This window comes from Mytilus californianus, unplaced genomic scaffold, assembly GCF_021869535.1.
Source record: "Mytilus californianus isolate M0D057914Y unplaced genomic scaffold, xbMytCali1.0.p SCAF_8, whole genome shotgun sequence".
Taxonomy (NCBI): Eukaryota; Metazoa; Mollusca; class Bivalvia; order Mytilida; family Mytilidae; genus Mytilus; species Mytilus californianus.
In genome coordinates, this window is record NW_026262734.1 from 71,358,592 (window position 1) to 71,377,532 (window position 18,941).

Sequence of the window (18,941 nt, forward strand, 5' to 3'; positions counted from 1 at the left end):
ATTTTCATGACACCATTTTTCAACACATTGCAGATCATCTTGTACTTTTAATTGCATATCAGCAATACTCTTTCATATGCATAGTTGTGTCATCTGCATACAAGTATTGCAGTGTTAAATATATGATGGAAGGTCATTTATGTACACACACACAAAAAAAAACATTGGACCAAGTATTGAGCCCTGTGGAATACCGAAATTTATAAATTTATCAAAATTTGATTACTGAAAAGGACTTGCTGATTTCTTTTTTTCAGATATGATTTAAGAAACTATTGTTTAGTCATGTAAGCCATAAATTTTAAAGTTTTTTGCATAACATTTCATGATCAACAACATAAAAAGCTTTATTTATAAATCCAGGAGAACTGCCAAATTGATATTTCCATTCTTCATTTTATGTAGCCATTTATCAATGATATTAATGAGTGCAGTTTGACGTGAATGGTTAAGTCACAACCAGACTAGGAAAAGTGTAAAATTTGAAACTTAGTTAAAAATCTTACATATACATGTCTCTCTATTAATTTTGATAATGTTGTAAGAACAGATATTGGTCTGCAATTGATAACAACATTTTTGCACCTGTTTTGAAAATAGCCACCTTGGCATTTTTAAAAACACATGGATTAAAAGCAGTATCAATCATGCAATTGAAAATATATGTTAAGGAAGATGCTATGAAAGGAGTAGTCAGTTTTAAAATCTTTGGACCTATATTGTCAGAACCAAAAGATGTCCCACCTTTAATTTGATTATTTCATCAAATAGTCCTGTAACTTCTACTTGGGAAATGACGAATTTATTGTGACTTTTAGCAAAAATTTCATTTGCACATAGTTTGTCAGAGTATTGAATTTTTAGTTGCTTGGTGCCTGCTATACCTTAATTTCTTAACACATGAGGTAAAGTAATTATTGAATGTATATGATCTATAGTTTTATGGTCTCCAGTTGTAAAAAGCTCATGTAACAGGCTATTATTTGAACTTGGAATTATTTTTAATTATGGAATTTGCATAATTTCATGTGTTTGAAATTTTTGATAAATTCCATGTTTGTTAAGTATTATTATGTTTTGAGCGGTGCATCACACTTTCCACACAATGTATTTTGTATAGATAGTGTTGTGCGCGGCACAGTACATTCTATTGAAAATGTGCTATCTTCTTTGTAATAGAAAGTGTTGTGCGCGGCACAGAACATTATAATACAGAATAAACATGGAATTCATTAAAAATTTCAAGCACAAGAAATAATGCAAATTCCATAATTAAAAATAATTCCAAGTTCAAATAATAGCCTGTTATGTGGTATTTATTGATTAGATGGATTTAGACTGAATACATTTCCATAGTGTTTTAGGATCTTTTTAGTCTTTTATCATATCATTATAATATTTTGTTTAGATGCATCAATGATTTGTTTTGTTCTGTTTCTCCAGAATCTATATTCTGCCTACATTCCCAGTGAATTATATCTATCTCTCATTTTGCTTGCATATGAAAGGAGTAGGGGCATAAAGGCCATTATTTGGCCCAAATATTAGAGCAAATTGAAAAGTCACCATACATATTCTTAAATTTGTCCTACCTACATTAAGGTACAAGGTGTTCAAAAAAAAAAAAAAAAATTCTCATTAAACGAGTTACCATAGCAACAAATCATGACAAAATTTGTATATTTTGTAAAATTTCTTGATTTTCCCTTGTTTTACGTCAACTTTTAAGCATATGTTAGATCGGAAAAGTATGTGTGCACCCAAGAAACAACTTTATGTTTGGTGAGAATATGTCAATAGTTATAATAAAGCTTCTCTTAAATTATTTTCTTGTTTCTTGCCTGTGCATGATGTTTCCACAAGGCAAACAATGATGAAAAACTGCATAAACTCAGCAGTTTTCTTTCTTATCATGAAAATGGTGCAATTATTATAACATAATTTTGATGTCATAACATCAAATATATTATGTAATTCATGTATGTATCTTGATTTTTTTCCTAACATTATGTGCGCATTTGAAATAGTTCTGAAAAAATTTAAATTCTTGTGCTAAATTAGCTAAAACCAGGCCTTAATGCTCCTTCTCCTTTCTTTATTGTACCATTCTGGTTGTCTGTCTTTCTTGAATCTCTGTCACAGTTAAGGCATGTTTGTTTAAAAATGTTGTACCACATTTAAATACAAACAGATGGGTCATTTTCAAATTCAATCTTTTGAAAAGGTACAAGTTTTAAATCTTTTAAAAATATTTTCTTATTGAAAGTCTTAAAATTTCTCTTGTCTTGTCATACAAATTGGATAATGATGACTAATAGAATATTTAGAAACATGAAAATCTTTGAGCATGTTTAATCAAAGTTTTTGATTCATTTGTTACTTGGGTTGATTCCTTAATTAACTGTCAAAAGTTATGTCTCTAAAGCATTTAACCATCTTTGTGGTATTTTATTGGATTGTAAAAAAATCAGGTTAAATATATATAAGGATTACGTCAGAATTATATTTTGTTGCCACCTTTATCTCATCCCCAATCAATTAGTGACTTTGGTGCTAGCACTTAGGTGGGTTACTTTCTAGTATTTTTAATAAAAGTTGCTATACTTTACAGATCTAGATAATTGAAGAAGATTAGGGTTAGGGGAGGGTTGAGCGCTCACAAACATGTTTAACCCAGCCACATTCATTATGTGCCTGTCCCAAGTCAGGAGTCTGTAGTTCAGTGGTTGTCGTTGGTTCATGTCTGTCATATTTGTTTTTCGTTTATTGTTTTGTTATAAATAAGGCCGTTAGTTTTCTCAATTGAATTGTTTCATATTTTTCATGTCGTGGCCTTTTATAGCCGACTATACCGTATGGGTATTTCTCATTGTTGAAGGCTGTACGGTTGCCTGTAATTGCTTACATCCACTTTATTTGAACTTTGGTGGATAGTTGTCTCATTGGCAATCATACCACATCTCCTTATTTTTATACGACCGCAAAAAATTTGCATTGTATAATGCTATCATGTCGTCGTTATCGTCCGAAGACACATTTGGTTTGCGGACAATAACTTTAGTTTTAGTTAATGGATCTCTATGAAATTTTACCAGAAGGTTCAATACCACAAAAGGAAGGTTGGGATTGATTTTGGGGGTTATGGTACCAACAGTTTAGGAATTATGGGCAAAAAAGGGGCCAAAAACAAGCATTTTGTAGTTTCCAGACAATAACTTGTGTTTAAGTGTATGAATCTCTCTGAAATTGTACTACAAGGTTCCATACAACAAATGGAAGGCTGGGATTGAGTTTGGGGGTAATTGCCCCAAACGTTTAGAAATTAGGGGCAAAAAAGGGGCCAAAAACAGGCATTTTTCTAGTTTCCAGACAATAACTTGTGTTATGTTCTAAATTCACTATGTTCAAACGAACATAAAGTATTTATGTGTTAAATCTCTCTAGATTTTGTGTAGCATACATATCTGAGCACATTCAGATATGTACCTTTATACAATAAAGACACAATAGAAAACTAAATACATGATTAGGTACAGTTAGGTGCAATGACCATCTCAAATTTTATTTCTTTCATACAATATTATCTGCCTTAAAAGTCCATCAAGCTACAATAATAAAGTCCATCATAAAAGATACACTGCCTGGCAGAATCTTGAAAAATGTCATGTTCTGTGACAAAATAATCTACAAAATAAATACAACACATTTAAATACTGTACTATATAAATACTTGAATACAAATATTTTTGTAAAAAAAAAAAAAACTTCTACCTATATATATATATTACATACGTTTGCGTGTACATCTTCAATACACTTAAAACAGAATTATTAATAAAAATTAGACTTCAATACTAAGGAAACGTACGACAATGGTCACTGCCCAAACCTCGATAATTAAATCACGTGCAACCTTTCTTTATATACTGACCGCCAAAACCGGTTTACAACTATTGTGAAAACACAATAGAAATAATTACATACTTCAAAAATCATATGCGAACTGCACATAAATATATTTAAAATTTATGGAACTCTCTGAATTTGTACATTTTTCCTGAAAAGAAAATAATCTTTAAAATTTCAAAAAAAATTGGGGAGGGGGGGGTTTCAAAAAGTTTGGGGGGGGGGGGGATTTTTTTTGGATTATTTCTGATTTATATAAAAAAGCAACAAATATTGATATGGCAAGAGATACACACCAAACAGGGTGTGTAAATTATTATATATTATATAACATTAACTAAGTATTGTGCAACAGCACAGTATTGCGCAATAGCAAGAAATCTTCAATTGAAAATAAATACAAATCTTTTAACCAATTTCAATGGGATTAATTTAAAGTCCTTAATTTTTGGGGGTTCTAACCTTGTATTACTATTTTGGATATTGGGCCCCATTTTTAAATTGGTCTACATTGAGGTCCAAAGGGTCCAAAATTAAACTTTGTTTGATTTCATCAAAAACTGAATTATTGCGGCTCTATGATATATGCTGAATCTTATTGTGCATTCAGTTTTTTTATTTTGGGCCCTGTTTTCAAATTAGTCCATATTAAGGTTTGAAGGGTCCAAAATTAAACTTTCTTTGATTTCAACTAAAACTAAATTTTTGGTGTTTTTTATCTCACCTGACCTGAAAGGTCAAGTGAGCTTTTCTCATCACTTTGCATCCGTCGTCCTGCGTCCGTCGTCCGTCGTCCGTAAACTTTTACAAAAATCTTCTCCTCTGAAACTACTGGGTCAAATTTAACCAAACTTAGTCACAATCATCATTGGGGTATCTAGTTTAAAAAATGTGTCCGGTGATCCGGTCAACCAACCAAGATGGCCGCCATGGCTAAAAATAGAACATATAGGGGTAAAATGTAGATTTTGGCTTATATCTCTGAAACCAAAGCATTTAGAGCAAATCTGACATGGGGTAAAATTGTTTATCAGGTCAAGATCTATCTGCCCTGAAATTTTCAGATGAATCTGACAACCCGGTTGCTGCCCCTGAATTGGTAATTTTAAGGAAATTTTGCCGTTTTTGGTTATTATCTTGAATATTATTATAGATAGAGATAAACTGTAAACAGCAATAATGTTCAGCAGAGTAAGATCTACAATTAAGTCAACTTGACCAAAATGGTCAGTTGACCCCTTAAGGAGTTATTGCCCTTTATAATCAATTTTTAACCATTTTTCGTAAATTTTTGTAATCTTTTACAAAAATCTTCTCCTCTGAAACTACTAAGACAAATTTAACCAAACTTGTCCACAATCATCATTAGGGTATATAGTTTAAAAAATGTGTCCGATGACCCCGCCCACGAACTAAGATGGCCCACATGGCTAAAAAATAGTACATAGGGTAAAATGCAGTTTTTGGCTCATATCTCTGAAACCAAAGCATTTAGAGCAAATCTGACATGGGTAAAATTGTTTATCAGGTCAAGATCTATCTGCCCTGAAATTTTCAGACCAATCAGGGAAATCTTTGTTTGGTTGCTGCCCCTGAATTGGTAATTTTAATGAAATTTTGTCGTTTTTGGTTATTATCTTGAATATTATTATAGATAGAGATAAACTGTAAACAGCAATAATGTTCAGCAAAGTAAGATCTACAATTAAGTCAACATGACCAAAATTGTCAATTGACCCCTTAAGGAGTTATTGCCCTTTATAGTCAATTTTTTACAATTTTTTCATAAATTTTGTAAATTTTTGTAAATTTTTACAAAATATTTTCCACTATACCTACTGGGCCAAGTTCATTATAGATAGAGATAATTGTAAGCAGCAAGAATGTTCAGTAAAATAAGATCTACAAACACATCACCATCACCAAAACACAATTTTGTCATGAATCCATCTTTGTCCTTTGTTTAATATGCACATATACCAAGGTGAGCGACACAGGCTCTTTAGAGCCTCTAGTTTTATATGCTGAATCTAACCGTGTTGTTAGATTTTGGATATCAGACCATACTAGGTAAATCAAATGTCCCATTTCAAATTTTTAAGATCTTTGACCACATTTATTTTGTGTCAGAAATTTATCACAATCAAAATTCAGACAGTATCAAGCTTGAATATTGTGTCCAAACTTGCCCCAACTGTTCAAGGTTCAAACTCTGCAGTCATATCCGGCTGCACTGGGCTAAGCATTTTATTATATTATCATTTTATTTGCTTCGGGAAAATTGGCTCTAAAATGTGAAAATTTCAAATCATCACTTTATATAGTTATAATGCTCATATATTAAGTATCTGGAATTAAAAAAAAACATATGTTGGAAAAATATCATAAATCTTTTTCTTAGCCATGGTATTTTGCATCCCCTCCACTTTACCATGGAAAATCTCCCCTCCCCCAAAAAAATGAATAAAGATAAAGATAAAGTTTAAATACTCCAATAAGTATCTGAAGTATCAAATGCTGGAAAAGATCCCATAATCACTATATTTTGATCCCCTTCCATGGAAATGTCAAAATTTCATTATCTTTTCAAATTATCATGGTGTTTCAACAACATTGTCAATCAATAATGCTCCAATAAGTATCTGGAATCAGCATATGCTGGAAAAGATCTATTAACACTTTGTATTAGCCTTGGTAGATTGACCCACCTCCCCAACCCTTTATACATTTGACATTATAATATTCATTGCATTTAATACAGGGGGGTTCATTTTTCCATTAGCCTTAGGAGGTTTGAAATTTAATGAAAAAGATTTGACCCAAGTATAAGTTTTCAATATCATATTTTGACCCTGAGATTAATTTTCTATACAGGAAATCTTTATAACTACTAAAAATTACAAGTGAATTACATGGCTAAATTGTAGACAAACATCATAAAATAGACTTTTCTCTTATTTTTTGTTTTTAGTATTCTGTATAAACTGAATCCCTTCATGGCAGTTTGAATTTTGTAGAAAATATGGAGGATTATTTAGATTGTGTTCTTTATTTCAAAACCACTATTGACATTTTTTAACATGATCTGTTAAATTTGCATGTAAAACAATATTGTCGTATTCATTATTTTTCAAGAGAATTGCAAAAGAACGGCAATGGTGTTACACTGATTTTTTTAAAATGTTAATCTTTGCTGCATTTAGAGATATCAACTACCATATAAATCAGATAAATTGCAGTCCACCCAATTGCTGTTCAAAGGTCGCCTGCTTCAAAGGGCCAAGTGAGCTTTTCTCGCCACTATGCTTCAATCATTGTGGTCTGTTAATTATACAAAAACCTTCTCCTCTGAAATAACTGTGCCAAACTTTGCCACAATCATCATCTATTTTCAAAAATGTGTCGGGCCCGCTACCAACATGGCCGACATTGTGAAAAAAGAAACAGAGGGGATAAATGCAAGTTTTGTCTATTTTCTTGAAAACGACTATAAATAGAGAAAATCTGACAGCTGACAGGACAGAAATGTTTAGAATGATCTACTTATTATCCATTAAATCAAAACTGTCAAAAGACTTCTAATAGGAGTTATAACCCTTAAATGATGAATTTAACCATTTTTTTTTTATTTTAGCCTATTAACTTGAAAACTATAATAGATAGAGAATAAGCAAAAATGATCAGCAAGACAAGATCTACAAATAAGTCAACATGGCGGAAATTGTCCAACGACTCCTGATTGGAGTTGTTGACCAATCTATTAATTTAATAAATTTATAAATTTGCCACAGCAGAGGGGGCATAAATTGTTACCCTCCTCCTTCTGTACATCCCAAAATTAGTTTCTGTTTTCTAACTTTAGTTTGCCTCAACCAAATGTTATGAAATTTATACACAATGCTTATTATTTCCACAAAACACAGATCAAGTTTGAATTTGGGTGGCGTCACTTTTACTGTTGTAGAGTTATGCCCCTTTATATTTTTCGTTTCCGTTCTCTTAACTTCAGTATGCCTCAACCAAATGTTATGTAACTTATACACAATGCTTATTACCACAAAACTAGATCAATTTCGAACTTTGTAGGCATCACTTTTACACTTCTCTAGTTGTGTCCCTTTATAACGTTATATGCAAGCGGGGGCATCATCTGTGTCCCAAGGACACATTCTCCATTTATTACCAATTAGTTTGGCCTATTACAAATGTACCTTTCAAACCTTTAAAGATAGATAATTTAAAAAGCAAACACAATCAGTAAGACCAGATCTACAAGTAAGTTGAATTTTGACGAAATCGTTAGTAGACTCATTATGGGAGTAATATTATTATACTGTTACTTTATACTGTGACACACTGTCCCAGGTTAGTGGAGGGTTTCACACTAGCAAACATGTTTAACCCCACCGCATTCTGTATGTGCCTGTCCCAAGTCAGTAATTCAGTGGTTGTTGTTTGTTGCTATATATCATATTTGTTTTTTACATAAATCAAGCCATTAGTTTTCTTGTTTGGATTGTTTTACATTCGTCATTTCTGGGCCTTTTATAGGTTAATATGCGATATGGGTTTTACTCATTGTTGAAAGCTAGGTGACCTATAGTTGTTAACTTCTATGTCATTTGGTCTCCTGTGAAGAGTTGTCTCATTGCAATCATAACACATTTTCTTATTGTTATACCTACTCCAAATGCAAACAGACTGTTTTTGCAAAATTTTAACCCAATTTTTGCCTTGGTAATCTGCCCCAAACCTCTAAAATACAGTAGAGATACTAAACCATATATGTAAAGCATGGCAAATTGCATATTAATGTCTTGTGTGTTTGGATTGATTAAATTACTATTTTTACATCAGTAAATTTTTAGATAAACGGTATATACCAAATTACAGATCATATAAATTTACTGGTTCTTGTAAACAAAAGGTAGATGTCATTTTTGTCTAGCATGCAACATTTATTTCATTAAAGAGAGACAAAGCGATCCTAGAATCCATCATCAGCAATGGAGCCAATGGTGTCAGTGTCATGGTCTGTATTGCCAACATTTGCATTTAATGAGTAGAGTCAGAAGCTAATCTTAAAAGAGTATAAGCTGTCAAATTTATGTTCACCGATTTTACTCAAATTCTCATATTTGATTTACAACATACTTAAACATATATCCAAATTACAAAAATTCTAAAATAAACAATAAACAATGCATGGAATCAATAATATGTATCAGCATTTCCTGAGTAGTTTAGTCTACACGCCATCTAATTAATCATCAAGATGACCTCTGAAGACTGCCGACAGTCATATAACCCAATATAAACATGAATATAAATAGATATCGAGCATGTGCATTTGGGTTTTTCTAGGTCTGTTTGATTTCATATTATAGGTTGAAAAAATGTTAATCATCGTTTTTACCTGTATAAGAATTACTAGAAAATACCCGCGAAATATACTTTGGTTCATAATTTGAAGATATATAGTTTTGGTGTAAGGCGATATTAAGATCTTAAATCTTTTTGAAGCGTGTCACAGACGAAATACCACCACTCAATATGACACCTGACCTTCCCTTTCCATTTCTGCAGAAAATGAGTGACCCCTCCTGAAAGTTTTAGAAAAATGTTGACCCCTCTCCCTTTTTCCCCATTATTTTATATTGATATTTGGTTTATTGCTGTAAAACTTATAATGTTTTAAGAAATAGTAAATAAATACTACAATTTTCAGTTTGGATTAAATACAGATGGTCACCTTTAAAAATTTCTATAACTTTGTCAAATCAACTTTGATTGTCATAAAACTTGCCTTTTATCTATATTATATACTGTTTTTACAAATTACAAAGTTATTTGGTATTTGGTTTATTGCTGTCAAACCTATAATGTTTTAAGAAATAGTAAAAAAAAACCTCAATTTTCAGTTTGGATTAAATACAGATGGAGTAAGAAATCTTGATTTTCCGAAAATTTAATCACAATTTTTTTTTTCCACCTCCCTCCAATTGGCAAATTATCTCGTTTACACCTTTTTAAACTGAAATCTTAAATCATTTGTTGCTAATTTACCAATTTTGATCACATGTTTTTTTGTTGATGAAATATCTTGTTTGCACCATTCTATTAGAACCCTGGTTTAATTTTGGCCATTTTTACCCAAAAGGATTTCGCACCACGTTCCTCTCGGTGGAACAATATTTTTTGCGCCCCCCTCAAATCCTGGAGCCGCACCTGATTTCAAGTGTTTCCGTGCTCAGAACCACCCCTATATATGAGTGGGCTGAAAATTTTATGCATTAATATGAATGGGTGAGGGTCACTTTCCAGCCGCACTTCTGTACCCATTTTTAACTGAAAACCGAGGTAATCCCTCCACCCTTTTCATGTTGAATTGCTGCTGTACCCCGGAAGGAAAAGCTCTTGACGTGTAAAAATCTGTTGTTAAATTACCTCAAGGGAATGTGTATCACAAAGTGTTTCAGTGTAAGGTCAATCTGCATCTGATTTCAGGTGTTTTCGTGCTCAGAACCACCCCCATATATGAGTGGGCTGAAAATTTTATGCATTAATATATGAATGGGGTTCACATTGCAGCTGCACTTCTGTACCCAATTTTAACCGAAAACCGAAGTAATCGCCCCACCCTCTAGGGTATACTTTTTGCTGCGCAGACCATAATACTTGCAGACAAAGCGAAAAATGATGATGGCACGTAAATTTTTGCTAATTTACCCAAAAATATTTCGCAACATGCTCCGTTCTGCAGAACAGTATTTTTTGCACCACCCCTAACATTAAATCCTGGATCCGCACCTGATTTCTGGTGTTTCCGTGCTCAGAACCACCCCCATATATGAGCGGGCTGAAAATTTTTATGCATTAATATATATATGAATGGGGGTCACATTCCAGCCGCACTTCTGTACCCATTTTTAACCGAAAACCGAAGTAATCCCCCCACCCTTTAGGGTATATTTTTTGCTGAGCAGACCATAATACTTGCAGACAAAGCAGAAATGATGACGGCACCTAAATTTTTGCTAATTTACCCAAAAATATTTCGCAATATGCTCCTTTCCGCAGAACAATATTTTTTGCACCCCCCCCCTAATATTAAATCCTGGATCCGCACCTGATTTCTGGTGTTTCCTTGCTCAGAACCACCCCCATATATGAGTGGGCTGAAAATTTTATGCATTAATATATGAATGGGGGTGGGTCACATTCCAGCCGCACTTTGGTACTCATTTTTAACCGAAAACTGAAGTAATCCGCCCACCCTTTTCATGTTGAATTGATGCAGTTCCCCGGAAGGAAAAGCTCTTGATGTGTAAAAATCTGTTGTTTAATTGCTGAGAGCGTCAAGGGAATGTGTATCACAAAGTGTTTCAGTGTAAGGTCAATATTTACCGTTTCTGCTACGAAATAAAATTTAATTTTGCCGGGCAGACGTGCAATGACGGAAATGATGACGACACGTAAATTTCAGAGGAGAATGTTGTGAAGGATGGTCGATCCGCACTGGCTTTTTTCCGATTTTAACCCCCAAATACCCACCAAAAGATCTTGAAATGAACACATAATAAACTACGCTGGTCATTATCCCTTTGTGGTATAAAACAATATTCGTGGATTCTATGTGAAAGAAGAAAACGCGACACCCAATTTAAACTCTATTCATTTAGTAATATAGATATGGAAAATTGGATTGTAAGTGCTTTCACAATTTTTGCCAGATTTTTTTCAAATTTATATCAATTCTTGTTCTTGTCATCGCAACTCCTCTCAAACCACACAACAGAATTTCACGAAACCTTTTTAGATAAAAAGGACATATTATGTAGTTGTGCATATCGACAGGAAATTACGATTCAATTTTTTTCTAGGAGTTATGCCCCTTTGAACTTATTTGCTTCAATGTACTACTGCAACAGTTTGTCATCTCAACTCCTCTCAAACCACACAACAGAATTTCACGAAACCTTTTTAGATAAAAAGGACATATTATGTAGTTGTGCATATCGACAGGAAATTACGATTCAATTTTTTTTCTAGGAGTTACGCCCCTTTGAACTTATTTGCTTTAAGGAACTACTTCAGCAGTTTGTCATCTCAACTCCTCTGAAACCACACAACAGAATTTCATGAAACTTTGTAGATAATAAGAACATACTACATAGATGTGCATATCGACAGGAAATTACGATTCTTTTTTTTTTCTAGGAGTTACGCCCCTTTGAACTTATTTGCTTCAATGTACTTCTGCAACAGTTTGTCATCTCCACTCTTCTGAAACCACACAACAGAATTTCATGAAATTTTGTAGATAAGAAGGACATACTATGTAGATGTGCATATTGACAGGAAATTATTATTCAATTTTTTTCTTATACAATTTTTTTTTGTTACACTTATTTAATTTCTCCAATGACAATGTGGGTATGTGAGGTATGTGAGCGTGCTCACTAAGGTTCTTTAATTCCCAAAAAATTTGTACAATTCTTTCCAGATTTTTATGAAACTTATATCATAGGTTTATATTAGCAATGTCTTGGACGAGTTCTAAAAACTGTGCCGATCAAATACTTTTAAAAGAGTTATGCCCCTTGGAAAATTAATTATATAGGAAATTGCATTGCATTTGGTCTCAAACTTTCATTTCTCTAAAGATATTTATAGAAGTTTTTTTAAGTTATTCAGCCCTTGGACAGATAAAATATGTGCAACACAGGGGACATTGTTCTTTTTTTAATTCTTGAAACAAAAAGAATTGTATTTTAAAATTTTGTCTAAACCGGAGCTAATGCCCCTTTGAAGATGAAGAAAAATAATGATTTTTTTTATTCTGTATTTTACTGATAAATGGACTCACTTCTTACAATCAATATTACACTGATAGCAGGAACTGCAGGCTAGACACAGGGTTCCGCAAAATTCTTTATGAATTTTTTATATCCAAGCTGGTATAAATGGGTCCATTATGATAGTAAATACCTATTTTTTATAAACCAATATTATGCAAGAGTTCCCATGAGAAGCGCATGCGCAGATAGAGGTCACTGCGTTAGCAGATTTTAAGAGGTTAACACGTGGAAATTTTAGAAACTTATTATTGAAAGTTTTTAATATATTCTTCTTTAATTGGATTTATTATTATGTTCAATGGATGAACAGTGATCAGCAACGTTTGCTGTTATAGGTCCTTGAACATTATTAAGACTGACGACTGCGGTCGAGGTCGTTCTTGTGACCACAGTGTGACTGTCTAAATGTCCGACCGTAATGGCGGATGAAAAGGAAGAACATTCCAAAATGGAAAGACATTCTTCAAATGACAGTAGATTGCTTCATTTTTATGAAGTAAATCAAGAACACTGCAACAATGATAAAGCTTCCAATGATGAAATAGTTTATGAAGCTAGACTTGAAAATGTAGACAATTTGTCCGTAGGGGGCGGAGCTCCATTGTCACATGTGTCAATCAACCAAATACCGGATGTTGACAAACAATGTCCGGATATGTATCAACTGCTGATACAGACACAATTACTTACGCAAGCTTTGTTGAACAACCAAAGAACTGACACACCAGTGCAGAAAAAGACACATGGCAAACGTACATGTACTGTCACTGCCGGTGATGACGTACATGTAAGACCGTCAAGTTCCAAAAAACAAAGATGTGAAAGTGGTCACGGACAGGGATCACGAGTACAATCTGAGTCTTTAGCACAAAATTATGTAAAAGAACTAGAAGAACTGTGTCAGTCTCAAGACCACAAACAGAACCAAAGGGAAACAAGCCCTTATTCTGATGTATCGAGTGAAGATGAGTCAGAAAGCTCAAATTCAGACATTGAACTTGACGAACAAGAACAACCAGAAGTTCACAGTCGCACTCCAAGTATTCATACTTCTAATACAAAGAATGACACTATGTCTGTTATTGAAGATATGAAAGGCTTCATGGTAACTGAAGAGAAAGCTGGTCCAAAGATAAATGATGAACTGGCATCTGTTGTCAATGATGGCTTGAGAAAGAAGGCCAAGCAAAACAAAGTTGATGAGCTAACCAAAAAGTATGCAAAGCCAGAAAATGTACACAGTTTGACAGTCCCAAAAATTAATTTGGGTATATGGTCACAGATGTCAGTACCTAACAGAATGAATGACGTTAAACTTCAAAAAATTCAAAACTTATTGGGTAAAGCAGCGTGTCCTATGCTTTACTTAATGGACTTGTTTCTGTCTAAATCACAAACTAATGATGGACTGTCTAGAGAAGAAGTACAGTCTGCAACGCAACTTTGTAAAGACGCATATCAGATGACACAAGTGACTTATGCAGACATAACTTTCAGAAGAAGAGCTTTGATACAAGCTGAAATTCAACCCAAATATAAAGCTTTGTGCAAGGATGATGTTCCAGTAACTGATTTTCTCTTTGGAAATGACATCAAAGATAAAGTCAAAGAAATGGATGCTGAATATACAGTTGGAAAGAAACTGGGCAAAACCAATTTTAAAATTGGAAAGAAATCACACGATGACAAGAAAACTTTTAAGAAACCATATGTACATGTACCAAAACGTCATTTTGACAAAACATCAAACAAGAAAGATTTTTTAGGGAAACCAACTTACAAAAAGAAAAAGTTCAAAAAGAAGCTCCAAGAGCAGGACAAGAAGTTCCTATAAAATCACCAAAGCAAAATAGTTTGCCTGTGAGTACTTCAGTTCAGCAATTGAATACACAATTTATAAACACACCAGACAATTTCATTGGTGGGAAAGTGATTAAATTCCAAGAGAATTGGATGAGTTTAACTTCAGATAACTGGGTTTTAAATGTTGTAAAAGGGTATCAAATTGAGTTTGAACAAATTCCATCACAAAACAAGGAACCAAATATGTTACAATTTAATACAGATGAAACAAATATGGTGCAGTTAGAAATAGATAAATTTTTACACAAACAAATTATAAAACCAGTGACATATATTAAAAATCAATATGTTTCAAATATTTTTATAAGACCAAAAAAGGATGGTACATGTAGAGTGATTTTAAATTTAAAAGTTCTCAACAATGATATTGAAAAACACCATTTTAAAATGGAGACATTAAAGTCAGCAATACAATGTGTGTCAAAAAACTGCTGGTTTGCTTCTATTGATTTGAAAGACGCATATTATTCTATTTCTATTGATCACAAATACCAAAAATATTGGCGGTTCTATTGGAATGATCAGTTGTATGAGTATACATGTTTGCCTAATGGGCTGACAACTGCGCCAAGGATATTTACAAAAGTTTTAAAAGTGCCATTTTCACATCTAAGAAAAATTGGACACAAAAATGTAGCTTACATTGACGATAGTCTTTTGATCAGTGATAGTTATTCACAATGTACAATTAATATTTCTGATACAGTCACCTTATTGGATAAATTAGGCTTTACTATTCACCCAGTCAAATCTGTATTTGAACCGACACAAACAATTACATTTTTAGGATTTGTGTTGAATTCCATAACAATGACAATTAAACTTACAACTGAAAAAGCGCAAGCAATAAAACTTTTATGCTGTAAATATGTAAAAAACAGACAAATGTCAATCAGGCAGTTTGCACAAATTATAGGCAAATTGATTGCTGCCGAACCAGGAGTTGAACATGCGCTTATATATATAAAATCTTTAGAAATACAAAAAGACAAATTTTTAAAACAAAACAATGGAGATTTTGACAATAAAATTATCATTTCAAATGAATCAGTAGATGTGTTAAATTGGTGGATTTCTCATGTTGAGTCTAGTTTCAAGCCGTTAGTACGGACAGATCCTGAGATAATTTTAAAAACAGACAGTTCAAAAACTGGTTGGGGTGGTGTTGTTGACAATACACAACTTCAAACCAAGGGTTTTTGGTCATATGAAGAGCAGAAATTACACATAAATTATTTAGAACTAAAAGCAGCATTTTTAACATTAAAATGTTTTTGTTCAACAAAATCCGATAAACATGTTAGATTATACATGGATAATATGGTAGCTGTGACCTATATAGACAAAATGGGAGGTAGAATTCAGTCTCTCAATAACTTAACAAGGGAAATATGGCAGTGGTGTATACAAAGAAACATTTGGTTAAGTGCTTGTCACTTACCGGGAAAAACCAATGTTGAAGCAGACAAATTGTCACGTTCCAACAATACAGATCTAGAATGGAAACTTAACAATAATGTTTTTATGTGCATTAATTCAATATATGGTCCGCATGATATTGATTTATTTGCTTCAAGGATAAATCATCAGTTATCAAGGTATATTTCATACTTACCTGATCCAAATGCTGAAGCAGTAGATGCTTTTACTATTAGATGGACTAACTTTAACTCTTTTGTTTTTCCTCCTTTCAGCATGGTAGGAAAAGTAATCCAAAAACTGATTTTGGAAGAAGCAGAATTAACCTTAATAGCACCCTTGTGGAGCACTCAACATTGGTTCCCTCAAATACTGCATCATATTGTTCAGGACTCTTACATAATACCCAGGAAAAAAGGACAACAGTTGTTGATACTGCCAACAGACCCTCAAAAGAAACATCCGTTGAAAAAACTGATTTTGGGTGTCTTCAGATTGTCGGGCAAATTGTGCAAAATACAGGACTATCAAAAAAGGCTGCAGAAATTGTCATCTCATCCTGGAGACAAAGTACACAAAAACAGTATTGGACATATCTCAGAAAATGGTGTACATTTTGTTGTGAACGAAAGATTGATATTTTTACGCCAACTGAGGTGGATGTAGTGGAATTTTTGACAGTTTTATATGAGTCAGGCGTAGGATATAGTGCTATTAACACAGCACGATCTGCGTTATCATCATATTTGACATTGGGGAAAACCCTGCCAATTGGTCAGTGGCCTTTAGTTAAAAGGTTTCTCAGAGGAGTTTATAATAAGCGACCAATGTTTCCTAGATATCAGCAAACATGGGATGTTAATTTGGTATTAGAATTTTTGATTTCTTTATCGCCTGTAAAGGTTTTGTCATTGAGATGTTTAACTTTGAAATTAGTTATGTTATTAGCACTAGTTACTGGACAGAGAATACAGACTTTACATTGTGTAGATTTACATTTTATGAAAATCACAAAAGACAATGTTATAATTGAAATTAATGAGATTTTGAAAACTTCAAAACCAGGAAAACATTTATCACCAATATGTTTGCCAGCATTTGTTGAAGACTCAAGACTGTGTATTGTAACTGTTTTAAATGCCTATTTCGAAAGAACATCTGCAATACGTACATCTCAAAAACTTTTTGTTACATTTGTAAAACCATACCATCATCCTACAAAATCAACAATTAGTAATTGGATTAAATTGGTTTTAAAACTTGCAGGTGTAAATACTTCTATTTTTAAAACACACAGTACTAGGGGAGCTAGTACATCAGCAGCATTTAGAGCTGGAGTGTCAGTAAATTCTATTCTTAAATCAGCAGGATGGACGAATGAGTCTACTTTTAGGCAATTTTACAATAGACCAGTTACTGTTCAAGAGTACAATGATAACTATAGTGTACGAGTACTTCGTGGAAAATAGTTTTGTTTTTGCTTATAATGTAACTATGTTCATGATGTATATAAGTTAATACAATATTATTTGAAAATGTGTTTATCATTACCAAAGTCCATATTATGATATGGCTTTGTTGCCTACAGTTATTATGGTATCTGTATGTCGATGAAACAATAACTAATTGTTACTGAGAGTATGATTCAATATAATACTCTTGTGCCAAACTTTAAATAATTTTATAGTAATTTGGGAATCCAATACATTATTGTAATCTTACAAAACATGTATACATTACATTATTCAAGTAAATTGGCTCTCAAATCTCATGGGAACTCTTGCATAATATTGGTTTATAACAAATTGTAAAATTAAATGAGGCTTAGTTATAAGACGATATTTGATTAAAATTTTTATAAACCAATAGTTATGCTAAGAGTTAACATGCCCACCCTTTTTCATTATTACCCACCCAGAAATTTATTCAATTATACTTGAATATCTCTGAATAGTGACCTCTATCTGCGCATGCGCTTCTCATGTTAACTCTTAGCATAACTATTGGTTTATAAAAATTTTAATCAAATATCGTCTTATAACTAAGCCTCATTTAATTTTACAATTTTATGAAATCTTGCAGTTCACTGTTTTGACATATCTCTACAAAAATGAAAATTTACTTTACAGCAATGAATCAATCAAGTTGGAAAAATAGTGCAATAAAGGCAGCCTTTGGACTTAAAAAAAATATTTAATCCTTTCTTATAATCCATACAATGACACTGCTACACAACTGCCAGTAGGTCTTTCCAAGGTACACAAGAGTCTTGACTGAATCTCAGGACCAAAAGGACACAATTTCTGTAGACATTTTGTGGTTTTACCTGAGACAGATTAACGGCCTGTCTCCATACATCATTACATCCGTTTGTCCCAAAGACTGTGTTTAGAAAACTTGTTTTTTTGGCTTTTATGAAAGGGTGTAATATTTGGTGTGCTGCTTGATAATGTTGAGTTATAGTATGTAACCACTTTTTAGATCTGCTATGCAGCTACTTCCTGTTTGTAATAGTTTAAAATTTTACAACATTATTTGTACATGGAACATTTTCAGATTACTTTTCTTGGAAGGGAATAAATTTATACTTTTTCAATTATTCAATGGCTATATATATGGCCTTAATCTAAAATAGGTTGACTACCTCAAATTGTAGAAGACAACAGCAGACTTTTTACAAATTACTAAACAATGCTCTGGGAAAAAAGAGTTTGCTGATTGTACATGAATATGGATTGCAAGACTTTTTGCACTTTTTGTACAATATTAAAAAATGATTTGTAGATTAAATTGGAATGATTTTGATGACACAAACTTGCAATTCCTCGGGTATCAACCATGATGCTCGAATCTGAGACAATAAATGAAGACTGAAAATTTCGATATGATTAT

General features: G+C 32.8%; 2 protein-coding genes across 2 annotated transcripts in view; both read left to right on the forward strand.

Moving 5' to 3' along the window:
- The window catches only part of LOC127712846 (DNA replication ATP-dependent helicase/nuclease DNA2-like), a 257,582-nt gene that overhangs the window by 139,431 nt on the left and 99,210 nt on the right, over positions 1–18,941 (forward strand). The window lies entirely within an intron of this gene.
- On the forward strand, positions 12,937–14,610 carry LOC127712165 (uncharacterized). The gene has a single exon (XM_052218459.1). The coding sequence runs from the start codon at positions 13,186–13,188 to the stop codon at positions 14,599–14,601; it is 1,416 nt and encodes a 471-aa protein (XP_052074419.1). The 5' UTR covers positions 12,937–13,185; the 3' UTR covers positions 14,602–14,610.